At 42.7% G+C, this 27,520-nt stretch overlaps 1 protein-coding gene across 1 annotated transcript; it reads left to right on the top strand.

The window, feature by feature from the left end:
• The first annotated feature begins 472 nt into the window (after positions 1–472).
• Positions 473–23,354, top strand: LOC119846669 (NF-kappa-B inhibitor delta). The gene is made up of 7 exons (XM_043500954.1): positions 473–521; positions 1,018–1,100; positions 10,378–10,429; positions 11,061–11,230; positions 13,198–13,314; positions 19,983–20,147; positions 20,994–23,354. Exons 3-7 carry the CDS (start codon positions 10,384–10,386, stop codon positions 21,063–21,065), a joined length of 570 nt encoding a protein of 189 aa, XP_043356889.1. The 5' UTR covers positions 473–521; positions 1,018–1,100; positions 10,378–10,383; the 3' UTR covers positions 21,066–23,354.
• Positions 23,355–27,520: the final 4,166 nt, after the last annotated feature.

The following is a 27,520-nucleotide window of genomic DNA, read 5'->3' as shown; positions in this document are numbered from 1 at the left end:
TAGAGTGCATTCATCTGAAAGAAAGCCTGTAACTAGGCTGTTCAAGAATTGAGTAAAACTGCATGCTATTGAAATCAATAGGTGTAACTGATGGAAGCTAGCACTATGTCTGTTTTCAAGATCAGACCTTTAAATGGCTCCTCAGTGCACACCATAAGCCCTTACTGTAGAGTCCAGCACTCAAAGTAGAAAACCATAGACAAGATAATGCTGCTCTGTAAAACCGATGAAGTGAGCTGTAGCTCACGAAAGCTTATGCTCAAATAAATGTGTTAGTCTCTAAGGTGCCACAAGTACTCCTTTTCTTTTTGCGAATACAGACTAACACGGCTGCTACTCTGAAATCTGTAAAACTGTTAACCTCCAGGATGATTCGTGGATAGGCAATGATCAGTGTCTTTATTTACTGTCTTAGAATTCTACATATTTATGCAGCTAAAGGTATGAGGGAATACACACTGGCAGCCGCAGAGCGTATGAGAGAGCTGCGAAGACTAGATGCCAAGGAGCACAGAGGAAAGGTAATGTAGGCACTGTACTCCACTCAAACCAGAATAGCAGCATTTAATTCACCTTTGTGCCAGCGCTAAGCCTGAGCATCACTTCATTCCCTTGAAAAACACATCTCCCATACATGATTCATAAGCCTTCTGAACAAGGGTGAATTTCATCCTGGGGACAAGTACAGGATTTATTTCAGTTTCATGCAAGGGCCTTATCCAGGCATGTGTCTGTCTCTTTCTATGCTCAGAAGGGAGCACTGTGTTTCTCATAACACTGCCCGTGACAAGAGCTCCATGCCTCTCTAACAGGAGCATCCTTGGGCAACATGAGGGCTCAGTCTTCCCATGAGTCCTGCACGGAGTCCCTCTTCCTGCACACAGCCTTTTCTTTTTTATTAGTTTCACTGTTGCCAGTGTCTTGTATTGTATTTGTTTTGCTGCTATTTTCAGACTCCCCTGTTGGTTGCTGTAACTGCCAGACAACCAGCCATAGTCTATGATTTGATACTGACAGGGGCTGATGTCAATGCTGTGGACGATAAAGGGCAATCCGCTTTACACCTCGCGGCAACTTATGGATATGCACAAGTCATCCAGGTAGGAAGAGCGTCCTTATTTTAATTGCAAGCAATATAAAACTGCAAAGAAATCACAGTATGGGGTGGTGTATTGAAAACCATGCTCAAGTTTCAGTTCTCAGGGGTTTCCTGGTCCTGTTTGCTGGCTAAGGGTATGTCTACACTACAAAATTAGGTTGAATTTATAGAAGTTGGTTTTGTAGAAAGCATTTTTATACAGTCGAGTGTGTGTGTCCCCACACAAATGCTCTAAGTGCATGTAGTCGGCGGACTGTGTCCACAGTACCAAGGCAATAGTCGACTTCCGGAGCTTTGCACTGTGGGTAGCTGTCCCACAGTTCCCGCAGTCTCCACCATCCATTTGAATTCTGGGTAGAAATCCCAGTGCCTGATGGGGCTAAAACATTGTCGCGGGTGGTTCTGGGGTACATATCGTGAGGCCCCCATTCCCTCCCTCCCTCGGTAAAAGCAAGGGCAGGCAATCATTTTGCGCCTTTTTTCTTGAGTTACCTGTGCAGACGCCATACCACGGCAAGCATGGAGCCCGCTCAGCTAACCGTCACCGTATGTCTCCTGGGTGCTGGCGGACATGGTATTGCATTGCTACACAGCAGCAGTTTATTGCCTTTTGGCAGCAGACAGTGCAGTATGACTGGTAGCCGTCATCGACGTAGTCCTGGGTGCTCTTTTAACCGGGCGCCTGGGCAAACATGGGAGTGACTCAGCCAGGTCATTTCCCTTGTTTCGTCTCATGGCGATTGAGTCCTACCGGCAGTGCACTGTTTTTTTTTAATCTGCAGCCAGCAGAAGATGATGGCCAGCAGTCATACTGCACCGTCTTCTACCGAGCACCCATGGACACAGACTTCTCTCAAAGCACGGGCCCTGCCAATGTGGGCATCATGGTGCTAATGGGGCAGGCTCATTCGGTGGAATGTCGATTCTGGGCTCGGGAAACAAGCACAGACTGGTGGGACCGCATAGTGTTGCAGGTCTGGGACGATTCCCAGTGGCTGCGAAACTTTCGCATGCGTAAGGGCACTTTCATGGAACTTTGTGACTTGCTTTCCCCTGCCCTGAGGCGCAGGAATACCAAGATGAGAGCAGCCCTCACAGTTGAGAAGTGAGTGGCAATAGCTCTGTGGAAGCTTGCAACGCCAGACAGCTACCGGTCAGTCGGGAATCAATTTGGAGTGGGCAAATCTATTGTGGGGGCTGCTGTGATGCAAGTAGCCAACGCAATCAAAGATCTGCTGATATCAAGGGTAGTGACCCTGGGAAATGTGCAGGTCATAGTGGATGACTTTGCTGCAATGGGATTCCCTAACTGTGGTGGGGCCATAGATGGAACCCATATCCCTATCTTGGCACCGGAGCACCAAGCCAGCAAGTACATAAACCGCAAGGGGTACTTTTCAATAGTGCTGCAAGCACTGGTGGATCACAAGGGACGTTTCACCAACATCAACGTGGGATGGCCGGGAAAGGTAAATGACACTTGCACCTTCAGGAACTCTGGTCTGTTTCAAAAGCTGCAGGAAGGGACTTTCTTCCGAGACCAGAAAATAACCGTTGGGGATGTTGAAATGTCTATAGTTATCCTTGGGGACCCAGCCTACCCCTTAATGCCATGGCTCATGAAGCCATGCATAGGCAGCCTGGAGAGTAGTCAGGAGCTGTTCAATTACAGGCTGAGCAAGTGCAGAATGGTGGTAGAATGTGCATTTGGACGTTTAAAAGCGCGCTGGCGCAGTTTACTGACTCGGTTAGACCTCAGCAAAACCAATATTCCCACTGTTATTACTGCTTGCTGTGCACTCCACAATATCTGTGAGAGTAAGCGGGACACGTTTATCGCAGGGTGGGAGGTTGAGGCAAATCGCCTGGCTGCTGGTTACGCACAGCCAGACACCAGGCTGGTTAGAAGAGCACAGGAGGGTGCGGTGCGCATCAGAGAAGCTTTGAAAACCAGTTTCATGACTGGCTAGGCTACAGTGTGAAAGTTCTGTTTGTTTCTCCTTGATGAAACCCCCCACCCCTTGGTTCATTCTACTTTCCTGTAAGCTAACCACCCTCCCCACCTCCCTTCGATCACTGCTTGCAGAGGCAATAAAGTCATTGTTGCTTCACATTCATGCATTCTTCATTAATTCATCACACAAATAGGGGGATAATTACCAAGGTAGCCCAGGAGGGGTGGTGGAGGAGGGAAGGACAAGGCCACACAGCACTTTAAAAGTTTAAAACTTATTGAATGCCAGCCTTCTGTTACTTGGGCAATCCTCTGGGGTGGAGTGGCCGGAGGCCCCTCCACCACGTTCTTGGGCGTCTGGGTGAGGAGTCTATGGAACTTGGGGAGGAGGGCGGTTGATTACACAGGGGCTGTAGCAGCGGTCTGTGCTCCTGCTGCCTTTCCTGCAGCTCAACCATACGCTGGAGCATATTAGTTTGATCCTCCAGCAGCCTCAGCATTGAATCCTGCCTCCTCTCATCACGCTGCCACCACCTTTCAGCTTCAGCCCACTACTTACTCTCTTCAGCCCGCCACCTCTCTTGCCTGTCATTTTGTGCTTTTCTGCACTCTGACATTGTCTGCCTCCATTCATTCGTCTGTGCTCTGTCAGTGTGGGAGGACAGCATGAGCTCAGAGAACATTTCATCATGAGTGCGTTTTTTTTGCCTTCTAATCTTTGCTAGCCTCTGGGAAGGAGAAGATCCTGTGATCCTTGAAACACATGCAGCTGGTGGAGGAAAAAAAAGGGACAGTGGTATTTGAAAAGTCACATTTTATAGAACAATGGGTACACGCTTTCACGGTAAACTTTGCTGTTAACATTACAGACATAGCACATGTGCTTTCGTTACAAGGTCACATTTTGCCTCCCCCCACCATGTGGCTAACAGCGGGGAACATTTCTGTTCAGCCATAGGCAAACAGCCCAGCAGGAACGGGCACCTCTGAATGTCCCCTTAAGAAAAGCACCCTATTTCAACCAGGTGACCATGAATGATATCACTCTCCTGAGGATAATACAGAGAGATAAAGAATGGATGTTGTTTGAACGCCAGCAAACATACACTGCAAGGCTTTGTTCTACAATGATTCCCGAGTACGTGCTACTGGCCTGGAGTGGTAAAGTGTCCTACCATGGTGGATGGAATAAGGCTGCCCTCCCCAGAAACCTTTTGCAAAGGCTTTGGGAGTATATCCAGGAGAGCCACGAATGCCAGGGCAAATTAATCATTAAACATGCTGGATTTTAAACCTTGTCTAGGATTTTAAAAGGTACACTCACCAGAGGTCCCTCCTCCGCCTGTTGGGTCCGGGAGGCAGCCTTGGGTGGGTTTGGGGGGTACTGACTCCAGGTCCAGGGTGAGAAACAGTTCCTGGCTGTCGGGAAAACCGGTTTCTCCGCTTGTTTGCTATGAGCTATCTACAACCTCTTCATCATCATCTTCCTTGTCCCCAAAACCTGCTTCCATGTTGCCTCCATCTCCATTGAAGGAGTCAAACAACACGACTGGGGTAGTGGTGGCTGAACCCCCTAAAATGGCATGCAGCTCATCATAGAAGGGGCATGTTTGGGGCTCTGACCCGGAGCGGCTGTTCGCCTCTCTGGTTTTCTGGTAGGCTTGCCTCAGCTCCTTAAGTTTCATGCAGCACTGCTTCGGGTCCCGGTTATGGCCTCTGTCCTTCATGCCCTGTGAGATTTTCACAAATGTTTTGGCATTTCGAAAACTGGAATGTAGTTCTGATAGCACAGATTCCTCTCCCCATACAGCGATCAGATCCCGTACCTCCCGTTCGGTCCATGCTGGAGCTCTTTTGCGATTCTGGGACTCCATCATGGTCACCTCTGCTGATGAGCTCTGCGTGGTCACCTGCAGCTTGCCATACTGGCCAAACAGGAAATTGAAATTCAAAGGTTCGCGGGCCTTTTCCTGTCTACCTGGTCAGTGCATCTGAGTTGAGAGTGCTGTCCAGAGCGGTCACAATGGAGCACTCTGGGATAGCTCCCGGAGGCCAATACCATCTAATTGCGTCCACAGTACCCCAAATTCGACCCAGCAAAACCGATTTCAGCACTAATCCCCTTGTCGGGGGTGGAGTAAGGAAATCGATTTTAAGAGCCCTTTAAGTTGAAAAAAAGGGCTTCGTCATGTGGACGGGTGCAGGGTTACATCGATTTAACGCTGCTAAATTCGACCTCAACGCATAGTGTAGATCAGGGCTAAGGGGCTCTGTAGTGAAATATGCAATCTGGGTCTAGCAGCAGTAAGTCTGCAAAGAGCCAGTCTAGAGCAAGCTGGGTGAATTGTGCCTCTGTGCCTTAGGGAGCAGCCTGCATTGTCCCTCTCTGTTTTTGGTTCTCATGTTGTGAAGGTTCTGGATTGTAAGAAATGGTGTTGCACTGCAACCTTCCAGAAAGAGGATTTTGTTTTTATATAACTTCTCAGTTTGTATGCCGTGACTGTAACAACCAATTGAGAGATGTGTTTCCAAAATGAACATCTCAGAAGTAAATATATCCTTCAGTAAAAATCTTTTGGCTTGATTTCATTCTTTCCAGTCCTTTATTAGGAGTCTTTTTTTCCACTTGCACTTAATATGTCAACCCTTCATTTCAAAGGAGATGGCTGTATCATGTCACTATCTTGCTACTCGTGTTGTGGATGCTAGCTCCAAACCTGATAGAAGAAATCTAGGCATATTATTGTTACTGTTTGTTATTTACATTACAGAAGTGCCCGGGGCTCCAATCAGACCTGGGCCTTATTGTGCTAGGCACTGTACAAACACACTAAGAGACAGCTCTTGCCCTGAAGAGTTTGCAATCTGAAGAGACATCATGGAACAAGTGGGTGTAACAAACAGAAGGAGTCACAGGGAGGGAGACGGTAACAATGATAGGAGCACATCAGGTCAAATTACGCTTTCATTTACACAGGTGTAAATCTGGAGTAACACCACTGAAATCAGCAGAGTTACTCCAGATATATATCATTGTGAATGAGAGCAGAATTTGGTCCCTGGATACATAGACTAGCTACCTACACAGTTTGCAAAATCAGATATATTTTTAAAATTCTAAATAGAGACAAGAGCTATTGATGTGGATTTTCAAAGGCACAAAGAGGAAGTAGGCATTCATGGCAGACTCTCAGCTGCCGTAAATTGTCAGAGCTCTATTGACGTCAGATTGATCAGCTCCCTGGCTCCAATGCTTACTGAAAGTCAATTACACCTGACTGCCCTTTGTGCCTTTGAATATCTCTTCCGTTAACGATAGCAATAAACTTTGTGGGCCACCTGCTGAGCCATTATTTCCTTTGTGTGTTTCTGCCTGCCTTGTTATATAGCCAGATTCTGTTACACTTATCATACTGAATAGTGCTTTATTTCAGGTGACCACATATACCATTTTGGCCGGGACAGTTCCTTTTTTAAGCCCTGTCCCAGCTGGCCCAACTTTTTTTTTTTTTTTTTTTTTTTTTTTTTGCAGAAGTGGGCATTTGTCCCATTTGCTCTTGCTGACTTGATCAGTTGGCAAGAGCATATGGGACAAATGCCCACTTTTGTCAAAAAAGTGGGGTGCACGGTGGAGGAATGTGTGGGGGGAAGGCAAGCAGAGGTGCCAGCCCTGCATGGGGCGAGGTGGCAGTGTTCCAGCAGGCAACAGTAAAAAGAAAAGGAGTACTTGTGGCACCTTAGAGACTAACAAATTTATTAGAGCATAAGCTTTCGTGAGCTACAGCTCACTTCATCGGATGCATCCGATGAAGTGAGCTGTAGCTCACGAAAGCTTATGCTCTAATAAATTTGTTAGTCTCTAAGGTGCCACAAGTACTCCTTTTCTTTTTGCGAATACAGACTAACACGGCTGCTACTCTGAAACCTGTGAGCAGGCAACAGTGTTCCCTTCCGACTGGCAATGAGGGGGAAGGGGACTAGGGCAAGCAGTTGAGGGTGTCCTGTTTTCCTTTGGGAAACTTTATTCTGCCAGAAATCCTATTGACTTGAACAGGATTTCTCACAGAGAAAGGTACTACCCAACATGGGTTAGTGTATTGGAATGTGGCCCTTTAGCAGATCATCGGTTGCTAATAAACTTTAAAGAAGCCTTTATCTCTCTTTCTATTCATACCAGCAGATACCGTAGACAGCTTCTCTAACAAAGTTCTGGCACCCACAATGGTAGGATTAAGGTAGGGCTGTTCCTCTAATGATGGCATCGCATTGTAAATGAAAGAATGTAGCAGGATCTCCTTAGTTCTGGCCGTTTGAATTCCAGCACTGGTTAACCATGCCTTATACACAGCCCTAAATTAATTCATAAATATGAAGTTAATAAGTAACTTGCAGAGTGTTTAAGCCTACATTCTTTTCACTCAGCCTCATAAAGTGCTGAATATGACAGGGAGGATTCTGCTGAAGGGAATGTTTGTGGAGCACTTGTAAAACCTACAGAACGCTTTTTCATGGAAATGCATCTTTTTCACTTAAAATAAATGCTGCAAAATACATTCAGGCTCCCCAGTCTGTGAATTTTTGAAGTTTAATTCTGAACTTTTCTTCTCCCCCTTAATTAACCGAGATTAATAATGAGGAAACTCAGAGCTATTTTTCAATATTTTGTCTAGATAAATCATTCACATTATGTAAAGTTGGCATTGATTCCAGATGTCTCTGAAATTGGGGACAAATTCAATGAAAGACTTAGTGTCTCATGCCTGTATATTAAGTATTAAGGGTTCTGAACAAGTCATTACAATACAAATATTTATATTTGAAAATCTCAGCTAAAATGCTAAGCTATGGGGAAATTAGGTTATTCAACAAAAGTAGGAAAAATGTTATACTTCCTAATATTTTAGATAAAGAGCCTGTATGAAGCATCACTTTAAATCACCACTATCTGGGAAAAAAAAGAGCTAAATGTTTTCAAATATTGCACTCTGCATTAAATCCAAACAATGCTCATTTCCATAGAAATTCTTAACGGCTTTTACTAGTTTCATTTGCATACTGCCCCAGATATTACAAGCAGGCATGTTTGCTTCAGCCTGCCATATTGCTACACATGAAAATTTTACAATATGACCATTTCCAATGTCAACAGACCTTTAGGAAATGAAGTTATGCTGTAAATGATAATGTGTGGAGACAGCTTGTTATTTATATTTTTCTAAGATAGCTCTAAACAAACATGTTCACGTTACAGGGAGGGTTAAAAGGCCTGAGTTTATATTGTTTGTTAACCCAGTACAGAGTGTGCTAAAGAAAGTAGGCTGAAGTACTTGACCATCAGTGACATAGATGCACTGACTAAAATTTATAGCTGTTAAAATAGAACTCCACAGAATTAATATTAAGACCTGTTCTAAGGGCTTAAGTGGGACTTTAGTAACACAACCTGGGGCTCCGGCGTCTACGCTGCATTATGCAGGCCCAAATCCAATCACCCATATCCCAGACTTCCGAGTGCACTCCCAAAATGTGATCGCTCTAGCCCTTAGTTCATGGTGCAGTGTGGGAAACCTTGACTGTCTACAAAACTTAACTGTCCAGAGCACAAAGAAGGCCAGCCCATGGGATGGTGCAATACTTTTGGTAGACTCCTGGAGCATGAATCCCATGGGGCTGCGTCTACACTGCAAAGCAACAGGATCGCAGCTTGACTGAGGCTCGGACCCTCCACCCCAATGGAGTCCTGGGACCCTGGGTCAGCAGGATTTGTGTGTTGATGGAAGGGGAGTTATACTTGAGCCTGAGTTTGAACTCTGAGATAGCCATACCCACATAGATAGGCTTTGTGCAGCTTTGTGGATAGGATTCACAGCCCAGTACGTGAGTAGTTTGAAACCAAACAGTAGTTACCCTGCCTTTTGCTCTGGCAGGCATGTTCAATATCAAAGCCCAGTGCCTCTGAATCTCTCATATACAGGACAGTTCAGCTTTCCTTTGAGCAGTACGGGTCAGTACATCAATGACCAAAGTTCAAGTTACGGCCAAGGTAACCGGCAAAGGGGAAAAATGGGTTGATGCCCTTCTTTGCTCCTTTGTGATGGATAAAGAAGGTCTGTAAGGGCTTGGCTATTATTAAAGGAAGCAAAAGAGTTCTACATGTTTTTTACATTAGAAATTTAATCGTTTCCCTCTGTTTTTCTTGGTAAATTCTATGATCCAGTAGGATTGTGATATCATCAATATCCAAGGGGAAATGACATTTACCCAGCCGATTTGTGATCATGGCTGGTCTCTCAGTTTTGCCCAATAGTGACCTTTTATACTGTAAGCCCTTTGGGGGAAGGTCTTTTTTTCCATAATCATAGAATCATAGAAATATGAGGCTCCATGGGACATGAGCAGGTCAGCACTGCCCTGCATTACAGCAGGTCCAAGTAATACTAAAACCATCCCTGACAGGCGTTTGTCCAACTGTTCTTTAAAAGCTCCAGTGATGGGGATTCCCCAATCTCTCTTGGAAGCCTGTTCCAGAGCTTAACTACCCTTATAGTGAGAAAGCTTTTCCTAATATCTAACCTAAATCTCTCTTCCTGAACATTAAGCCCATTATGCATACATACAGCGCTAAGCATGAAAGGGCCTCTGATCTCTGCCTGTAGCTTTTAGTTGCTACTGATGTACAGATTATTATTAGAATTATTACTCTCTAAAGTTATTTGAATTAAACATATTTTTAAAAACAAACACCCTGTATGCGACAAAAAGAAAAAATCTGTTTGTTAATGATTCAGCCCCTGCCATATCCCTGTGGTTAAGGATTGAGAAAACTCCCAATCCACAATTCTGCATCCTCCAACTAGACATCCAGCAAAAACAGGTAAGATTTAACATTCCTGATATTACCAATTAAAAAACAAGCAGAAAAAAAATCCCTTATCCTACACAAAATAAATAAATAAATTAAATAAAAAATGGCCTTCTGTATCCATCATAAAAAAACAGAAAAAGTGCACAATACTGTTATTTCTCTTACTCCTGCCACCTTTAATACCTGAAAACATTTCCAGACAAGATGAAATAAAGGACCACCCATAATTTTACAGTTGGGACAAAATAATTGACAGGTTTGAAACAATCGCTAACTCCAATACGTAGGCTAAATGCATGAATAAATAATTGGATTCATCTGTATTCTAACATCAACAGAAATTCTTGCCAATCAGTTGACTCTGGGAATATTACAAATGTTTATGAATGCTTTGACTGGTTTTTGCTTTAAACAGCATTTTGTTGAATTTAATTTCTCCTGTGCTTTTGTCAACTCTAGGTTATTATGTCACTAGGTTTTCCTCACGATTTAGAAATGAAGGATTTTGAAGGTAAGATAGTTTGAGTTTTAACTCTTTCACATTTTGGTTTTGCAGATTTTTATGTTGGCATTATAATAATGAATAATAATTATAATGGAGAGATGAGGTGGGTGAGGTAATATTTTTTACTGGACCAACCACTGTTGGTGAAAGAGAGAAGCTTTTGGGCTTACACAAAGCTCTTCTTCATGTCAGAAAAAGACAAGCTCAAATGATTCAAATGATTGCATCCGATGAAGTGAGCTGTAGCTCACGAAAGCTTATGCTCTAATAAATTTGTTAGTCTTTAAGGTGCCACAAGTACTCCTTTTCTTTTTGCGAATACAGACTAACACGGCTGCTACTCTGAAACCTCTTCTCAATATGTAAAGATTCACTTTGGCTCCCGGTGCCACTGGCATTTAAAATCTGTGTTAGAGTCCCATTCTGTGATTTCCCTCTCCCTTGAGGTCTGTGTGTCTTTGGGGCACCTCAAACTATATGTGTGAAACCTGTGTCTCTCACGAAACCTCTTTTGTCATAACTGTGAAGTCACTCAGGGTGAAAGGGGTCCAAGTTGTCTTATTTATTTATTTTCCCCTTTATTTATATCAACACTTTATTGAAACCATTTTAACTGTATTTTCCTTTTTTTTTTTAGGCCATACTCCACTTCACTGTGCTGTTCTGTCCCATAATTCCCTGTTCCGAGAGCAGCAATGTCACCTTACACTAACCGAGGAGCAGAAAAAAGAACTTCAGTACCAGAGTGAGGAGGTGTTATCATGTATCCACCTTCTGGTGCAGATGGGAGCCTCCATCCACAGCCGAGTAAGGAGCGAACTTAGTTGCTTTCTATGGTTGAATTACTGATAGCACTGTGTCATGGAGCAAGTGCGTCCTGTCTCTTCTTGGGACAGGGTGGGGGTAATGATGGTCCCGTGGCTGAGTCTATACAACCATTGCTTGTCTTGGAATAGCTTGGCCTAGGGGTAAAAGTCAATATGGTTGCCCTCTCTCAGGGCTGTGTGGCATAGCAGCCAGAGTGAACAGGGATGCCCCATCAGCAGGACTGTGTGACCCAATGGCCAGAGTCAGTCTAACTGCTCTCTCTCAGGGCTGTGTGGCCCAATGGCCAGAGTCTGTATAATGGCCCTCTTCAGTAGGGCTATTTGGCCTGACTGCCAGTTAGGAGAGAGGGCCGTCACCTGGGGGGAGCATGAGTGTGGCGGCCGGGTAGGGGACTCGGGCCCTCCCTGCTCCACCAGTCCCAGCTCAGGGCCCTGTCAGTAGCAAGTATGCCTGTCAGTGGGGAATCCACCTGAAACACGCTGACCGCACACAGCTCAATAACTAGACCCCCTGAGCTACTTCCTACCTTGTTCCTGATGCAGCGTCCCCGGGGTCTCTGGGCTCTTGGGTCAATGCTGCTCCCACAGCTCTGACACTTCTTGGGTGTCCTCCGGAGTCTCAGCGTCCTGGGCTTCCACCGTCTGGGGCTTCCATGGTTCTCAGGCTGGAGCTCCAACATGTGTCCTCCTTCTTCAGCGGTCCACCCTGAATGAGCCAAGGTACTCCCTTTTATATCTAGTCTCCAGCTGGAGCATGCCTAGTGGGGGCACAGGGACAGGGCCTCCTTGGCCCAGAGAGTAGAGCTAACCCTTGCAGTACTGGTGCGGCCTGTCACACACTGTAATGTAGCAGCAGCACTAGGGAGTCCGATAGATGTCTCCAAAACAGGAGTCCAGTTCTAGAATGTAACATTTCTGTCAGTTCTAGTTGTTAAACTCTATCCATTATGTTCTTGCTAGAGCTGGCTGAAAAATTTCAATGAAAAAATTCTGGAACAAAATTATTGCAGAGGCAACAACCTGTTTTTTAACAAACTCTAGTTCACACATTGAAAACTTTAAAAAATAGCAATAGAAGTGGGGTAGACTGAGATGGTTTTAAGATGCCCTGACACCAAGAAGTTGAGATGTAATTGCAGTAAGATTGACTTTTTCAATCAAGTCAGTATCACGGATTTCATAGTGAGTGATGCAGGTGTGATGCAGTTATTTCATGTGCAGTATTTAGTAAACTATTAGAGTATTCCTACCCAGATTATTCTATGGCAAAAGGCTGCATTCTTCTTCTTATTTTATTATTATTTTATTTATTAAACTTCTACAACATCTTCCTTTTCACAATCTCAAAGCAGAGTAAAATTCACTTCTGTGCAAAGGTCCAACACAAGGTCTTTGCATCACTTAAACCTCACATAAACCCTATTTCAATTAATATATAAAAGACAGGTATTATTAATATTTTTATTATTTGAGAGAGAGATTCCCCAGTCCTCAAGTTTCGTCTCTGCATTCATCTCCTCCTCCCATGGCACACAAGGCTTACTACAGGGTAACTGAGGTAATTATTACAGGACCCTTTCGGGGAAGGCGTTTTTGTATATATAAGCTGAATGGGATGACAGTACTAAATTCATATCACAGAGATTAGAGCAGAGATGTGCTGGCACTATATTACCAAGTGAAATAAGAAGCCTCATCCTTTTTCAACTACAAGATCATGAAATGTTGGCCAGTGGCATATTGGATGAGCATTTAGGGGCTTTCAGATAATTTATTCTACAATTACTTTATTGTTGCATGTTCAGGACCAAATCCTGTATCAGCATAATTCTCCAGAAGTCAGTGCTGATTTACCCCAGTTGAGGAGCTAGACTTTAGTCTTCTCCAGCGAATTTACATAACATGCTAAGCTCTTTTGCAAAAGCTTTGTTGTTGTTTTTTTAACAGGATGTTAAAAGCAACAAGACAGTACTTCATTACACGGTACAGGATGGGAACATCTCCCTGCTCAAGTACTTCTTGGAACTAAATGCTTTCATGTCTGAGGACTTTATCAACAGTAAGGTGAGTTAGGGCTGGAATTGGTGCATAATTTGCATGAACCACAACACATGGGGTATTCAATGGAAATGCAATATAACAACTGGATTTCACAGGAAAAGATTTTTGCATGCAAATATAGAAAACTATCCACACTAAAATCAGGAAATCAATGAACTGTGCAACTTTTCAAAGCTACCTTGAACCTGTGTATCCTGTTTCCATTTATAAAACGTATCGCAGGTAGTATTTTCTAGAAGGCATCATGCAGGAAGCTAATGTGAGAAACAGAATATGGAGCTTTACATTTTGACCATGAATAAAATAACATATTTTGTATTGCTGTTGTAACACTCACATACCCAGGTTGGGTTTGGAATCCCATTGTACTAGGAGCTGTATCAACAAGGATGAGCGATACTCCCTGCTTACAGTTTAAGGCTCTGATTCAGGAAAAGCAGTCCTAGTCAGAGAAACATTGAAGCACATGTCTAATTGTAAGCACATGCTTAAATTCCATTGAAGTCAAGGTTGTTTACCCGTGTGCTGAATGTTAAGCATACTCCTCAGTACTTTCAGAGTCTGGGCCTAGAAGACACAAAACAGATGAATGGTATGGGGATGAGGCTAGAACATACAAACAGCTGACAGGTATGGGGATGAGGCTAGAACATACAAGCAGAGGAATGTGGGGAGGAAGTGCCACTGCTTTCTTAGCTACGTGTTTTGTTGCATCTTTTATTTTATTTTTTTAAATTTGGGAGTAAGGGAGGGTGGCCGGAACAGGGGCGTTAGAAGAAGTGAGGAAGTAGAAAGAGAAGGAAGGGAAGAGGGACAATTATAGCTTGTCACCTTCTTAGTTATAAACAGCAGATAGGTTTTTGTGGGCATCACAGCAGAGATAAGCCTTAAAGAGGGATTTGAAGGAGGATTGAGTACTGGTTGCATGGATTGTATTCAGGAACGTTTTGCATTGGGGATCACTGCCCCATTGTGCTAGATGCCCTACACACACATCATAAAATGGCAATGCCTGCCCTAGGAAGCTTTGGCCCGAATTTTTAAAGGTATTTAGGTGTTGTGGCACTAGGCGTTGCAATGCCTAAATATTTAGGAGCCTAAATCTCATTTTCAAAAAGGATTTAGGCATTTAGGAACCAAGATCCCATAGACAGTCAATGGGATTTAGGCTCTCAGTGCCTAATTCCCCTTTGAAAATGAGATTTAGGTTTCCACATTTTTTAGGCATTGCAGTGCTAAGTGCTGCAATGCCAAAATACCTTTAAAAATCTGGGCCTTGCATTCTGCATGGAGCATCGAATCTATACTGCATTGCGAGTAATAGTATTCAAACATGGATCTTTGGCTAAGCAGTGAGCAGCTGACACAAGGAGTGAGGGAGATAAGCAGAGAAAGGGTTGAGAAGGAAGGGAAAGGACAAGAAAAGTGATTACTCAGTGAGGATGAAGATCATTATTGAGTCATGTTGCAAACTGAGCAAAGAGGCCTGAAATGATGCATTGTGCTGTTCCACTTCCCAGTGCGATACCATGGGTGAGCAATAAAATGCAGCGCATTTCAGTCTGCGTCTCTCCCCCATTGCCTGTGCCATCCACAGAATGGAGCCAGACTCTTGGAAACACCCCTGCTGCTTAGGGCTCATTCCAAGGACCACCAGCACAGTTGTTTCCTTTCCAAATTATTTACATCCTTGAAGCAAGTTCCAGAACCGTGTGTCTATTTTGTCAGAGATCAGTGAAGTTGTTCATCCTCATGACTAGCTGTAACTTTGGGCTTGGAGAATGTAAATATTTACTGTACATTTCCAGTTCCTGGAAACCATAAGGAGAGCTAAGGGGAGATAAATAAGTGACATACAGCAGCCAATGAAAGCAGTGACCCAAAGTTGCATTTCAAGAGAAATACAAGGAAATCAGCCTAGTACAGCTTCCTCTGTTGCCAAGCCTCTAAGAGGATGTCTACACTGCAAAAAAACCAAACCACCCACGGCAGTGAGTCAGAGCCTGGGTCAGTTGTCTCAGGTTCACACTACAGAACTAAAAATAGCAGCGTAGATGTTCCCACTTGGGCTAGAGTCTGGGTTCTGAAACCTGGCGAGGTGGGAGGGTCTCAGAGCCTGGGCTCCCGCCTAAGTGCCAACGTCTACACTGCTATTTTTAGCTCCGTTGTGCGAGTTCCCCGAGCCTAAGCCAGTTAACCTGGGCTCTGGGCAATGGGTATTGTGAGTGAACTTCATGACATTTATGCTTTAGTAGAGACCATCTCCCTGACATATTTTCTGGAGTTTTTACTCATAATGACTTGCCTAGCAGCTAGACATAATGGGCAGATCCTCAGCTGATGTAAATGGGTGCTGTTCTATAGGCTTCAGTTCAGCTATGCTCATTTATGCCAGCCAATGATCTGACAATCTGTTCAAGCTGTCTCAGCCTTTTTTAAAAACCTTCTTATTTATTATTTTTCACATCCTGCAAGCATATTATCAGTCCAGCTGAACTTAGCATTGCAACATTTCTCGCCACAGAGTGACATCTGGGACAACACCTAACACCAAATCATCACCACTAGTGGTAGATTTGTTTAGACTCAATATACATTTTTCAGCACCTGTCATCAGCTCTGAAGAAGGGGGAAAGAGAGTTATTCATCTAATGTCCAGAAATGAACATGGTTGATACAGAGACTGAGAGAAAGCTGTACAATTAAATGTTATGTAACTCCATTTACCCCAGCTGAGGATCTGGGCTTATAAACACACAGATCCAACAGCAGAAACTCACTGTCATACGTACTCTGAAGTGTGGCTTCCTACCCTCATGTCAGCCTCTGACTTTTTAACGTGGCCTTATTGAGGAATCCTCCTTGTCTAGTTTACTTAACCATTCTCCATTGGATTCAGCAGGAGAGAAGATGTTATTCAGTTCAGTTAACCCCGGTGCTCAGTTTTGTGGATGCACAAGCGACACTTGCATGTTTCTTCTTATAAAGTTCTATTTGACAGGGAATGGCATGTGCCTTTTGCTCTTTGTGGTGGGACAAAGATCTGTAAAGAACAGTCTCTCTCCTTACCCTTAATTTTTTGAAACACCCTGGTCTTTTTTGCATCATTCTCTCCCTTTATCTCTTAGGACCCATTGTACGGGCAATAACTTGTCCATGGGGTTCTGGTATCTGACACTGTCTCCTGATAATAATCCTGTAGGCTCTTTCTATGTTGATAGGATCATCTGGAGTCTTCAGCTGCTCTATTGTGACTCTTGTAACCATTATTTCCAAGAAAAAAAGATTAAATCGTTGTCCTCTTGTCTTTCCTGTAGTTGAAGAATGTGAAGAATTTGAGCCTGCACCCGGCCCTCATTTTGCTCTAATTTCTTTTCAGAGAGTTTCAGAAGTTTCTGCACACTGTTTAGCGTCTGCTCGTATTTCGTCACAGCTGCATTGGCCTTGGCCCATGGGGCAGTCAAGGCCTGCCGTGCTTTTTCTAAAGCACCCAAGTGAGAGTCTAGAGAGTCCCATTAGATTCCTGTCTGGCTTTCTCCCATTTATGTTTAGCAGTTTACTAAAAGAAATATCCTTGCAATATTTACTAGCAAGTGAGATCTGGGGCAAGACTTCTTAAGGGAATACTCCGATAGTATAGGCCAGAGGCCAGATCCAAAGCTCAGTGAAAAAAGTGGGAATGTTTCTACTTACTCTAATGGGCTCTGTCTTAACCTTATATAAATGGATGGATGGATGGATGGATGGATGGATGGATGGATGGATGGATGGATGGATGGGGCAGTGAGGGAATAGGTGGGTAGATAGATGGGAGTCAGAGGCCTAGAAAGTGGATCTTGGATCAGGGAATAAGTGCACTGGCAAGTTTTTAACTTGGTTGCTTTGCTTGTTGGGATCCTGGCTATGATTCAAGATCATGCCTATGTATGCAAATGCCAGCTTCATTGGGATATTGAGTAAAATCTGACTGAAAGCTGCCACTTTTGATGATCTCCTGCCTCGATGGGTCTGACTCTTTACCTGCTACAGTGTGGAAATTCAGTGATCTGCCCAATACAAAGTCATTAACATTAACAGTTTCCCTGGAATCTTAGAGGAGTTCTCGAAAGTGGAGAGGGGCTTGGAGACCCTGAACTCCATCCCAGGGCTGAGTATGCAGCAAATACTGAACCTCAGCACAGTTTGGAGGAGGATGAGATTATGAGCCCACTGTGCCTCGAGGCTGCAGCCTAAAGTACTCCCCAGTAGGCGTGCTGGCGAGATGGGCATAATACCTCTGGGAATGCTGGAGGAGAGCACATGGCAGCAATTGTTGGTGCTCCTTGTTACAAGGTACAGCGAGTTGTTGCTCTGTACAGCAGCCCTGCTCCACTGGCTAATGCAAAGGGGTGGGGAGTATTGAAGGGCATGATTCTGTCTTCTCCCCAGCCAACCCACCCTGTGAGTGAAATCTAGTGCCACAGCAGGCACTAAAATCACTAGTCTCTTGTGCACCAAAAGCCTGATCCTGCATGCATTGAAATGAATAGCAATGCTCCCTCCACTAAGCCATAAGATCATGCCTCTGTGCAATAGGAGAGAAGGCTCCCTGTGTTCTCTATCCCTTGTCCCCCGGCAGGACTGGGCATCATTTAGCCTATAGTGTCCCTAATCCAACTTCCATTACAGCGAATGCAAAGGCTTTAATGAGAGTTAGCTCTGGCTTTAAAAGATTAAGAGTCTTATTTGTCTAGCTTAATGCTTGGTTTCTGAAGATACCAGGGTTTCTGCCTCAAGACTGTTTTCAAAGATACAGCATATAAACACAGATGTTTTATTTTTTCTTGAAAAGCCATATAAATAGCTAAGTAACAATCATTTTGTTTTATGGGATGGTAAAGTTGACATAACAGATTTGCTGATTCAGAACTTGTAAAAATACCTTGTTTCCCTAAAAAAAGCTTTTAAGAATTTCATATTTGTTTGCTATTTAGAGGTGTGTTTCAGGGTATCCTCTGCATCAGAGGTGCACGTGGAACAAAAATTACTAACCACTCCTTCTAAAATTGGTTATCATTTGTCTCCCGTACCTTTCAATGTCATCCCCTTTCCAACTGAGCTTATAAAATAACTGCAACTGCATATCAGTGTGTAAGAGCTAAGTAGTATTGTTTGTTATTTCATCAATTAATAAATAGAACAGAGGGAAATGAATTAGAACCACAGCAGGGGAAATGATAATACAAAGCTCAACAGAGCACCATCTGTGAGGAATACATGATGATTTGAAAAATAAAAGTTATGGGGCTGGTTAAATATATTATCAGTATCATAGAATCTTTAATAAATTAGTCCCTTTCCATCTATATTTCTTTTATTAATCCTTTGTCACCAATCCTATTGACTTTTCTGGCTGTGCAGCGTGACAGTTTTTGTCCTGTCCTGTCAGATAACAGTGATAGAGTTCCTCTCCGGTTACAGAACTCAGTTTCAGGCCACCTACCGACCTGGCGAGGAATTACATTTTTTTTTTCATTTTTAAGAATGCTTATGTTGAAGGACCAAGAAAAGCACTTAAACATGTTCTTAAATCCCATTGCTTTTCATGGGACTTAAGCACATGCTTAAAATTAAGTACCCGCTTACATGCTGTCCTGAATAGGATGTTTTCCAGAGATGGGGCCAATGACAGGTATGATTTCTTTCACCTGCCCCAGTACTTGATATATACAGTCCTAGCATATATTCTTAATAATATTACATAGAGATACATGGACAGTAGTAACCCTTTGAAAACTGGACACTTTCCAGGTGGATCACTTCTTATTTGAGTGTTTTGCAGTAAGTTCCACTAAGGACACTAGTCCAGTGATCTAGAAATTGGAAGAGCTCTAGCAGTAACAGGCAAGGTGGCTGGGACTTGCTTTTTTTGAAACAGAAAAGGCCCAGTGGCCAGGAAATCAATGTCTTTTAGCTACAAATATAATCCATTAAATATTGTTCCTGATCTTCATTTACACTAAAGCCCTTTTACGCTCTTCTGGCAGAGGCCTTAATGTGCATGTCAGAGCTGTGTAAAGTTGTGTTAGTGCAAATGAGAATCAGAACTATTATTTTCAGCTATGATGTCCTATGTGAATTGACGCAGGCCATCGCACAATTGTGTGTAGTGCATCCGTGTGCCACCAGATTTTACTTTGTCTATGTAATGTTAGTTTCTTGATAAGTGACTTTTCTTTAGCCCTTCAACTTCCTTGTACAAGGCACTTTATATGGACTAAGCCCTTCTCTTTTTGCTAACAGCTAATCTGGCCCCTGCCACTTAACAAGATATGGTTCTGCAGATGTTTGCAGGCTCGTTGGGCACATTGCTAGTCAGGTGTCTTTTGCTGGCCTCTGAGGTACTGCTACAGCCAGGTATCCATTCTTAAAACATCAAAAGCCACCAACTCTTAGAAGCAATGCTTCTCCAACTTTGTAGCAGGTCTATTGAGCGGTGGTGTTTAAAATAGGCATATGTAAGTAGCAGATAATGAAGATACCCTAAGGTAACCAATATTTTCTGGCCTCTTCATCTCTAATTGACAGTTTTCCATTTTTTGTACCTTTTTAAAACTGAAAATATCTTTGCGAGGAACTGAAAGATACAATTGAACCATGGACTGTAAGGTGTTTTTTTTTCATTGTGCTAGGCTCATGGTAACACTGCTTTGCACATGGCAGCTGCTCTTTATCAGGACAAAAATCAGGAAGAAATTATCAAATTGCTCCTGGACCATGGGGCAGACCCAAGCATCCGAAACTTAGACAACGACCAGGCAATTCACATGGCACAGTCAGGAAAGGCTGGCGATCGGGTAAACATTACATACGGTTTATACTCTATAACTCTCCCTGCCTATTAAACATAGACCTCATGTATTTTTATGGAAAGAAAGAATTCGGTTATAGGGAAATTTTGCTACTGAAATTCCCCGATGGAAAGGCTCTGAAACAATGGACCTTCATTCCATTCATAGTGGAGTCTCCACTGTGCTAATTCTCCAGATCCCCAGCAATTAAAGGGCCCTGATTTGCAGTAAATGCTGAGCAACCACCCTCTGAAAATCAGGCTCCTTTAATGTATGTCAAGTTGGGCACTGAAAATCACTAGTTTCAGAGTAGCAGCTGTGTTAGTCTGTATTCGCAAAAAGAAAAGGAGTACTTGTGGCACCTTAGAGACTAACAAATTTATTTGAGTATAAGCTTTCATGAGCTACAGCTCACTGCATCCGATGAAGTGAGCTGTAGCTCACGAAAGCTTATGCTCAAATAAATTTGTTAGTCTCTAAGGTGCCACAAGTACTCCTTTTCTTTTTGCGAATAGAGACTAACATGGCTGCTACTCTGAAATATGTCAGATTAGGCTCTCCTCTGTTACAGCGAATTTGGATCTCCCCTGTACTGGGGGTGCACACAAAGGGCATATGCCTACTTTCGCAATTCCATAGCCAAGGAGCATAACAGAAGTATTAATGGATGCTCTGGAGATCTTAAAGAACTGTCAGCACATTGGCTGTTGTTTACAGTGCCTGCATTTGTGAAAAGGTCACTGGAGCCCATTCTAATTGACAGTGGGATCATATACATCCACCATGTACGCATGAGGTATATTACATGGGGTATATTAAGGAATATTATATTATATTTATATTTGTTGGCAGGTCAGGCATTTGCTGAAGAAAGGGAGAGTCACGTCAGCATTTGTTACCTGCCGTCGAAATGTGAGATCCTAGATCACCTGCCAATTCAGACAGCGTTTTGCCTTGGTTTCCTGAGAAGGCACTTCCTTTCAGAAAAACTTGAAGTCTTTAAATCAAGACTGAATGACTTTCTAAAAGATACGTTCTAGTTTTGACACAAGTTGTTGGCCTCAGTGACAGGGATTACTGGGTGAAATTCTGTGGCCTTTGTTATGCAGGAGGTCAGATTCTAACTGCCCCTTCTGGCCTTAAAGTCTATGAAAATCCAAAGGCTTCAGTGATGAACTGTATGGTGCAAATGTGCTGTAGCCACTAAGTTGAGCTCACCATCGTATGAATCACTTAGATTTAAACTAGTTTAAATGGTGGATTCTCTGTCACTTGAAGTCTTTAAGTCATGATTTGAGGATGTCAGAGACTCAACCAGAAGTTAGGGGTCTATTACAGGAGTGGTTGGGTGAGGTTCTGTGGCCTGCCACGTGCAGGAGGTCAGACTAGATGATCATGGTGGTCCCTTCTAGCCTTAAAGTCTATGAGTCAATTGCATTGTCATAGTTCACCTGTGTGACCACCAGTAGGTCTGAACCTAAGACATCTAAAGTGAAAATTCCTTTTGTCCATGAAGCTACTATCAATTCTGTTCCTCAGTATTTTGCATGAGAATATTGAAGTAGCCACACTTGAAAGCTTAGATATCATGCTTCTGACTCTAAGAGGGGAAAACAAATGCTCACAAGGATAAACATACAGGACCAGATCCTCAGGTGGTGTAGGTTAGCATAACTCCGCTGAAGTCAATACAGCTGCACTAATTTACACCAGCTGAGAATCTAACCCACATATTCTATTTAGCATTCAGAAAAGTTAATTTAACAACAGTTCCTGTATATAAAAATAACAGACCCAGCTGATCATTTGAGTTCTTCTCTTCTTTTAGGATTATCCTCCTACAGTATGTGCAATGACTAATGGGATTTTGCAGCTCCAATCATGTAGTTAAAAGAGTGCAGGAAATCACTTTGTCCTACAGAAGACAGGTAATGATCACTGGCAAACATGGTGACATGTTATCTAATCTTCTTAATTAGTTTAGTTAGATTAATCACAAAGGCAAAATCATCAGCATCAAACCTAGACTGTCAGTAATGTGCCCCCAACTGATGGTAAAAGTAACCCAGAAAATCAGATGTCTGAAGAAAGGCCTGCTGGGTTTTGTTTTCAGGCATCTATTTCATTTAAAATGTGTTAATATTATTCTTTACAAAACAAATTACTTAAACCAAGGAAATTACCCAGAATAGCGACTAACATTCAGGATGCTCATTCAATATTTCCAATCAGAATAATCTATACAACACTGTCAATCATAGCAGGAATTATGATCCTGAAAGCATTAAAATACAAGAAGCTAGATTCATCTCATCGGCAGCCAAGGAGCACGAGGTCTGGGAGGAGGGTGAAAAGGTGGCGTGAGCTCATCTCTGTACTCTCTCAAATCCTCAGCTCACTCTGTGTTATTCCAGTCCCACGGTGTAATTTAGAGCAGTCTGAGGGTTGCCAATGGTCCCAAAGGACAAACATGGCATTGGGGAATGTAGGGAAGCCCCAGTCTGCCCATTCACTGTGGGCTTCCACTGTGGGCAAAGTGGAATTAATTGCAGGAAAAAGGCCCAAAGCATGAATGGAGAATATTCATAGTAACATTCTTAGCGGAATGTGTATTGTAGTAGATTCTTTCTATGAAAAGATTTATGGGTTGCTATGCAATCGTAGACTGAAAATAATGCCTCTCATGAGTCGATAGAAATGAGGGGGAGTAAAGGTGACATTCTGACAATCAGTACCACAGATGGTAATTTTCATTAATTTTATTTAATAAGTTGACTATAAAGCATTTTGATTGTACCTCACTATTTCTCATTGTAGCACAAATGAATTTTTAACAAGTGTAAACAGAAAGGTAAAGGATAATTTAAAAAAAAATTATTTTAGTTTTTTCCCAGCATCTTAGCTATTGGAAAGTGACTCAGGTTTCGCTTTTTGAACATTAGCGCTCAGTGTGTCCCTCTTGAATGATGCTGTTATATTGGGAATCACTAGTGTTTTGCACTGAGACTTAGGCTCATAAATTACTTAGGGGTTTTGAAAAAAAACGTTTAGCCAAATGTTCAGCAGGTTTAGACTAAAGCTCTTCAGAAACACTGTTATAGGTATTGTAATTACAGATTGCTGTAACTCTTAGCTTTCCTCAAACCTTTCCCTCCCTACTACTTGGCTACTTCTTTTCACTGCATTACGTCTACATACCTGCCAACATCCTCTGATCAAAAAAAGAAAGAGTAGCTTGTATATTTGCATATATTTGCATACATTCAGGCACAAATCAGCCAAAGCACATGCCTTCTCATTTTGAAGCTATGCTGTAAGAAACTCCAGCGTGGGAATGAATGCATACATGAGTGAATGTTCAATAGGTGACATGTGTAAATGCAAATAAATAAATAAATGCAGTTGTTTAACTTGCTACCATCAGAAATCTGTGAATAACACTGAGCATTTAATATACTTTAATGCAACCACTCATGCAGATTTTTATGTGGAAATCCTTATTTGTGAAATGAATTGGATACCATCATATAATACATGGAATAAACCGTTCTTTAATTAATGAGTGTATAAATTATTAGCTCCCCTAATTAGTTTCTTTAACGTGTTTAATATTTAACCCTTAATAACAACAACACATAGCTCTTGTATAGCACTTTCCATCTGTATAGTTCAAAATTCTTTACAATGGAGGGAAAGTTTCACTATCTCCATTTTACAGATGGGGAAACTGAGGAACAGGGAGGTACTATGACTTGCCCAGTGTCAGACAGTGAGTCAGTGCAACAGCTGGGAAATAGAACATAGGTTTACCGCATTCCAGGCCAGGGTCTTATCTACTGGAGCATGCAACTCTCAAAGTGCCCTTTCAGCCATTCTTTTCTGAACATTAGTTTGTGAAATGTCCCTCTGGAATGATGATGTTATTGGAAATCACTACTACTTGCTGAAAGCTATACATTGGTGTGTGTGCATAACATGATGACTGCTAAGAACGGCAGAATGTCAAACAGGCCTGCTTCTTTGTTACACTGAGGCCCTTTTACACCACTCTGGCATTGAATAGAAGCTTTAAAATAAGCATAACTGTAATTTATGTCCATTTTAAGGCCCCTTTAGATGAACAGATAGATGCAAAGTGGCATTAATGTAATCCGATCAGATCCAGTGTTCCTGCAAATTAAATATTTAAAAGGAAAGTTTATTTTTTAAAATGGTATGCTCCACTTGTAATAAGCTTTTCCCTATAGGAATATGGGCATGTCTTAGGTTTTTGATGCATGTACCGATCCAAAGCCCATTGAAATCAATGGGAGTGATTTCATTGATATCAAAGGCTTTGGATCAGGGCCCGAGACATTTGGCAGCAAAGCTGTTGAATCCAGGTAACAGGTAAAGAAACCATTTGAAAATAAAGCACCTTTTCCTCTTTTAGGGTGAAAATGACCACTGTGCAGAGAAACAGCCCTACACCTGTGCACCATTTAAGTCCCGCTTATGCCCTCAAAATAGGATTTATGTAATAGGGCATAGGGTTCTGCTAACTGCACAGGGCTGAATTTCACTCATTCAGTAGTACCTTACTCTGCAAGAGAGAGAGATTCCTGTTGATTTCAATGCAATTGTTCAAGCAATAAGGCACTACACACTGTGAGAAAGGATGGTAGAATTTGGCCCTCTGTTTTGTCCAGGTTTATCCTTTCCTACCTTTGACTTAGCATAGGTTGTTACTCAAAAGGCGCTGTTACCATTAAACAAAGGCATGGAGAATTAGCACTATGGAAAATCTCCAAATGGTCTGTAGTTGAAAGCAAGGAACTATTATTTGATGGATTAAACAGTTAGGGCATTAGCAGAAAGCCCTAATTTAAGAGGTTTTGTCTTACCTAAATCTGCACATTGCAGTTTGAAATTGGGATCCAGACTTTAGGTTTGTTAATGGCTTAAGTCTCAGTTTCTTATAAGAAGGGAATTATCTTAAAATAAAATATCAATATTTTATATGCAAACTATATAATCTATATTTATTATATAAACATTGGCCAAATTCTCAGCTGATGCAAATCAGTGTAACTCCAGTGGTGCTTTGCCAGTTTATATCAACTGAGGACCTGGCCAAAACTGTTTTCTTTTAAACAAAATTGAAAAACAAAAAATAAAAAAAAATTTAAAAAGTCCTGCATTCCTTATTGTTGAAAAAGCCCAAGAGCAACCTTTGATGAATTGTCTCCTTCTGTCATTTCTTTCTGATATTAATAGACAGTCCATCTGTGGGTCAATAATCAGCAAGTTTTTACTTGCACTGAATGAATCATCTAAAACGAATGAAAGACCTGAGGACCTGGAAACATAACAACCCAAAACACAAACAAAAGTCTGTAACATGTTTGCCGCCCTAGGCTTGGACTCAAAAATAATAGACAAAATTGCAGAACTACATGACTGATGGCATTATTCCAAAGGTCTATGAAAGACCAAAAAAAAAATGGTGTCAGTTCTGAGCCCTGAATTTGTAAAGACAGGGACAGAAACATGGCCTGTGATTGCCATGCCTCTGGCCTTCATCTGGGCTCCAACACCACGTTCCACTCCATCAGCTCTGCCACATTGACCCTGGAGTGTTGCATAGCATTCTTCTTCCATAGTCCCCCTCCAGGAGCAGCGAGAGGTGAACCTACACACCCTGTGGCTCTTCAGACTCTGAGGAGAGAGCAGAGCACATCCCTGGGGATCCCTGACAAGCTGTGGGGCTAGCTTTCCCCTTCACACTGCTGGCTACTCTGAAATCCTTCTCCCTAACTCACAACCAGATGTTTTTTTCTAAAAGATCAGCTCTAGGAATTATTGTGGGGCCTGTGTTATAGAGGAGTCAGACTAGATGATCACAGTGGCCCCTTCTGGCCTTTTAGTCTATGGATCTATAATTCTCAGTTACGCTAAGGCCTCTTTACACCCGTCATAGGGTGACTGGCTCCTTTAAGAAGAGATGAGATCAGCCGTCCCTGTGCCATAATTAATTATCTGTTTCCCAGCCTGAAGAACAGGACTAAGGAGGGTCAGGTGACAGCTTAATGAACATCTGCAACTTATAAAAGGACTGAGAGCCCAGTCTGGGAGATAGGACTACAATGTATGGGAAGGTACTGGTGGAAGGCCCTGAGCTAGGGTCTGCAGGAGGCTGGGTGCTCTGTAGTGGAACCACAAGGAGTGGGCTGGCCCTGAGTTGTAGGAAGCTGGGTGCTTCAGGGGCCCAGTTCCTTAGGGGCCTGGCGCTTCATACCAGCGTGGGGAAGGATGCAAGCAACAGAGCCCAGAAGGGGCTGTGAACAGTACTTCAGGGAACCAGCCTGGGGGCTGAATGCTGTGTCCCAGAGCCAGAAGACTCTCCAAGGTAACCCAGGAAGGGGCTGGGAATAGGGCCCTGAGAGTGGGTTGAAGAGAAACGCCTGAAGGGTAGAAGGACCATTTGTTTGTTGCAACATTTTTAGTTGCCCTGTTGCTATCCCAGAAGGGATTGTTTTGCTTGTCACTTGGCTGGAGGGCTCAGCTGCATCTCTAGCATATCTTCAGTGTGTGGAGAGCTGAGACCCAAGTTGGTGAGGGTAAATGGACCTTAATGTGAACATTATTTGCAATTTTCACCCACTTCAAGGGCCTGAAACTCTGGCAGAGCAAAGTAAAAGGGTACTAGTGTAAATGACAATCAGACTTAAAAAGTATAATGGTCACCTAGGGCCTGGTTCCCTGCTGCCCTTTATCTTGTACAGTTTACAGCTCTGAAAGGATAATAGTGTTTACACCCCCCTGTGAATTCACTTTGCACAAGATGCAAAGCTGCAGGAATCAGAATTGGGCCCCTTGCCTTTCTGCCAGTCAAACCCTGCCTGCAGTAGTGCATGGACTCATGCCAACTTCCTGCACAAGGGATGAATTTCACCCATTGGAAGATATTTATCCAGGGTCTGCTTCTCATTTACATTAAGCTTCCTTTATACCACTTGGGCAGCATAAGGGTGCCCTGGAGCAGTGGCTTTCAACCAGGGGTATACCTACCCCAAGGGGTATGCAGAGGTCTTCCAGGTGGTGCATCAACTCATCTAGAGATTTGCCTAGTTTTACAACAGGCTACATAAAAAGCACTAGCAAAGTCAGTACAAACTAAAATTTCCTTGTTTACGCTGCACTATATATTATACGCTACAATGTAAGTACAATATTTGTATTCCAATTGATTTATTTTTTTATAATTATATGGTAAAAATGATAAAATAAGCAATTTTTCAGTACTAGTGTGGCTGTGACACTTGTTTCTATTTTTGTCTGATTTTGGAAGCAAGTAGTTGTTAAGTGAGGTGAAACTTGGGGGTACGCAAGCCAAATAA

This window comes from Dermochelys coriacea, chromosome 22, assembly GCF_009764565.3.
Source record: "Dermochelys coriacea isolate rDerCor1 chromosome 22, rDerCor1.pri.v4, whole genome shotgun sequence".
In the NCBI taxonomy this organism is placed as follows: domain Eukaryota; kingdom Metazoa; phylum Chordata; order Testudines; family Dermochelyidae; genus Dermochelys; species Dermochelys coriacea.
This window is presented reverse-complemented; position numbering and strand designations above follow the sequence as displayed.